This window comes from Ictalurus punctatus, chromosome 17 (assembly GCF_001660625.3).
Source record: "Ictalurus punctatus breed USDA103 chromosome 17, Coco_2.0, whole genome shotgun sequence".
Taxonomy (NCBI): domain Eukaryota; kingdom Metazoa; phylum Chordata; class Actinopteri; order Siluriformes; family Ictaluridae; genus Ictalurus; species Ictalurus punctatus.
This window is the reverse complement of record NC_030432.2, coordinates 21,875,062-21,876,982: the sequence shown is the minus strand read 5'-3', so window position 1 is coordinate 21,876,982 and position 1,921 is coordinate 21,875,062. Positions and strand designations below refer to the sequence as shown.

Here is a 1,921-nt window from a genome sequence, read left to right as displayed (position 1 = left end):
TTAATGCTGTCAATAGTTAACTGTCTTAATCTTTCCAATGACAATAACAACTTAATAGGTGTATTATTTACTTGGCACATGTATCATGTGCACTTTGTCACAAAATGCATGTTTAGTATTGCCTGTAAAATCTCATGAATCATGTGTTAATGTTACATGCAAAAGATTGGGAAAAATAGAAAAGAAATATGAAAAAGCCCAGTGTAAGCCAGTGATTATACTCAACATCAAACCATGGAAATTTGTACTTTAAAATTGATTAATTCCTTTTTGTGTAATCAGCATTAATTATACTTTAATTTGAGGTTCTGTAAATATAATGTTCCCATAGATATACTGTGTGTTAATACTGATATTCATAACTGCACATAACAGAGCATTATTTAGATGATTGAACTTTATGGTTTAAATTAAAGTCTTCTACTCAGTACTTAGTTTAGTTTTTATGACAGCAGAATAAACACAATCTCTTCTAAACACTCCTCTGCATGTTTATCCTGTTGTGTTTTTCATTCATCTAACAAAAATTTCTGTTAGTCATTATTTAATAATTATTTTTTAATAACAGGAGTAAATTGAAATTAAAAATAAATATGCATAAATATCACTGGTATGTCAATACACAATTTCCAATGCTTATTTTACTTCAGTGTGGTAGAAAAGCCTAATAATTTTTTTAACATAGTTTATGTAGTAAAATGCACAAGCATATGTATGTGCTTTTAGTTATTTTCTTGTTAGATAGAAGAAATCTTTCTTTGTATGAACTTAAAAATTGTTTGTCGAATTTCCCTTGTTTTCAAACCATAAATTAGAGGGTTAAGAATTGGAGGAAAGATAATAATTGAAATACCAAAGGCCCTTCTTAAGTGTGGAGATACTGATTCTAACCTGTGAGATGTCAATAGAAACAGTGTGTTAATCTCAAAACTCAGAAAAACAACTAAATGTGTCCCACAGGTTTGCATTGCCTTACTTATAGATTTTGCCTGTTTTGTAGAAAGACATGTAATTAGGATTTTGATATATGTTAACGATACTGTTAGTAGGGAAAAACTTTGTAGAAGAATTACAGTAACATAGCCAAAGTAGTTCATCACTCTTGTATCCTCACAGATTAACTTCATTAAAGAAGGATTATTGCAGTTCATGTCCACTATATTTGTCCGGCAGATTTCTGTGCTTATTGTGAGTATAAATGAAGTCCCGATCAAAGTAATATTTACAGACCAGACCATAAAAATAAGTTTCACCAATGTACTTTGGGTCATCAGATTATTGTATCTCAAAGGTTTGCAAATGGCAACGTATCTGTCATAAGCCATAACACTAAGAAATGAAAGAGATCCTCCCCCATAGACATGAAGAAGGATGCCTTGCAAGGCACAGGCAGGGTAGGATATTTCTCTACTCTGAGACAGTATACTACAAACCAACTGTGGGTAAAAAGCTGTAGCTCCCATAAGGTCACATATGGTCAAATTAAACAGCAGTATGTACATTGGTTTATGCAGATTCCTTTGTGCAACAATAGTCGCAAGCAACATGGAGTTGAAGAGTAAAATTAAACAATATGTGAGAATGCAAAAGATAAATGCAGAAACAACACTGGATGGTGGAATGTCCAACGATTCCATGGTCAGAATTGTCATGAAACGTGATACATTTAAATTATATTGAGATGTCTTTCCCTCCATTGTACCTACAAGGCCTGGAAAATATTAATAAAAAAGTATTTTTATGTGAAATATAAACATGAAATGAAATAATGAAATTACTACGACTATGTTTTCTTACCTAGAACAAGCTGATTAGACTTAGTATGTTGATGACTGTCAGTGAAAGTGCTACAGCATCAAAAAACCCATAGAGTGAAAACATCTGAGGTGATGGTGTTCATTATAACCACTCGGGCATCCAC

General features: G+C 32.1%; 1 protein-coding gene across 1 annotated transcript; it reads right to left on the bottom strand.

Moving 5' to 3' along the window:
* Positions 1-737: 737 nt before the first annotated feature.
* On the bottom strand, positions 738-1,652 carry LOC108277564 (olfactory receptor 13D1-like). Its single transcript, XM_017490384.2, has one exon. The coding sequence runs from the start codon at positions 1,650-1,652 to the stop codon at positions 738-740; it is 915 nt and encodes a 304-aa protein (XP_017345873.2).
* Between the last annotated feature and the right edge of the window lie 269 nt (positions 1,653-1,921).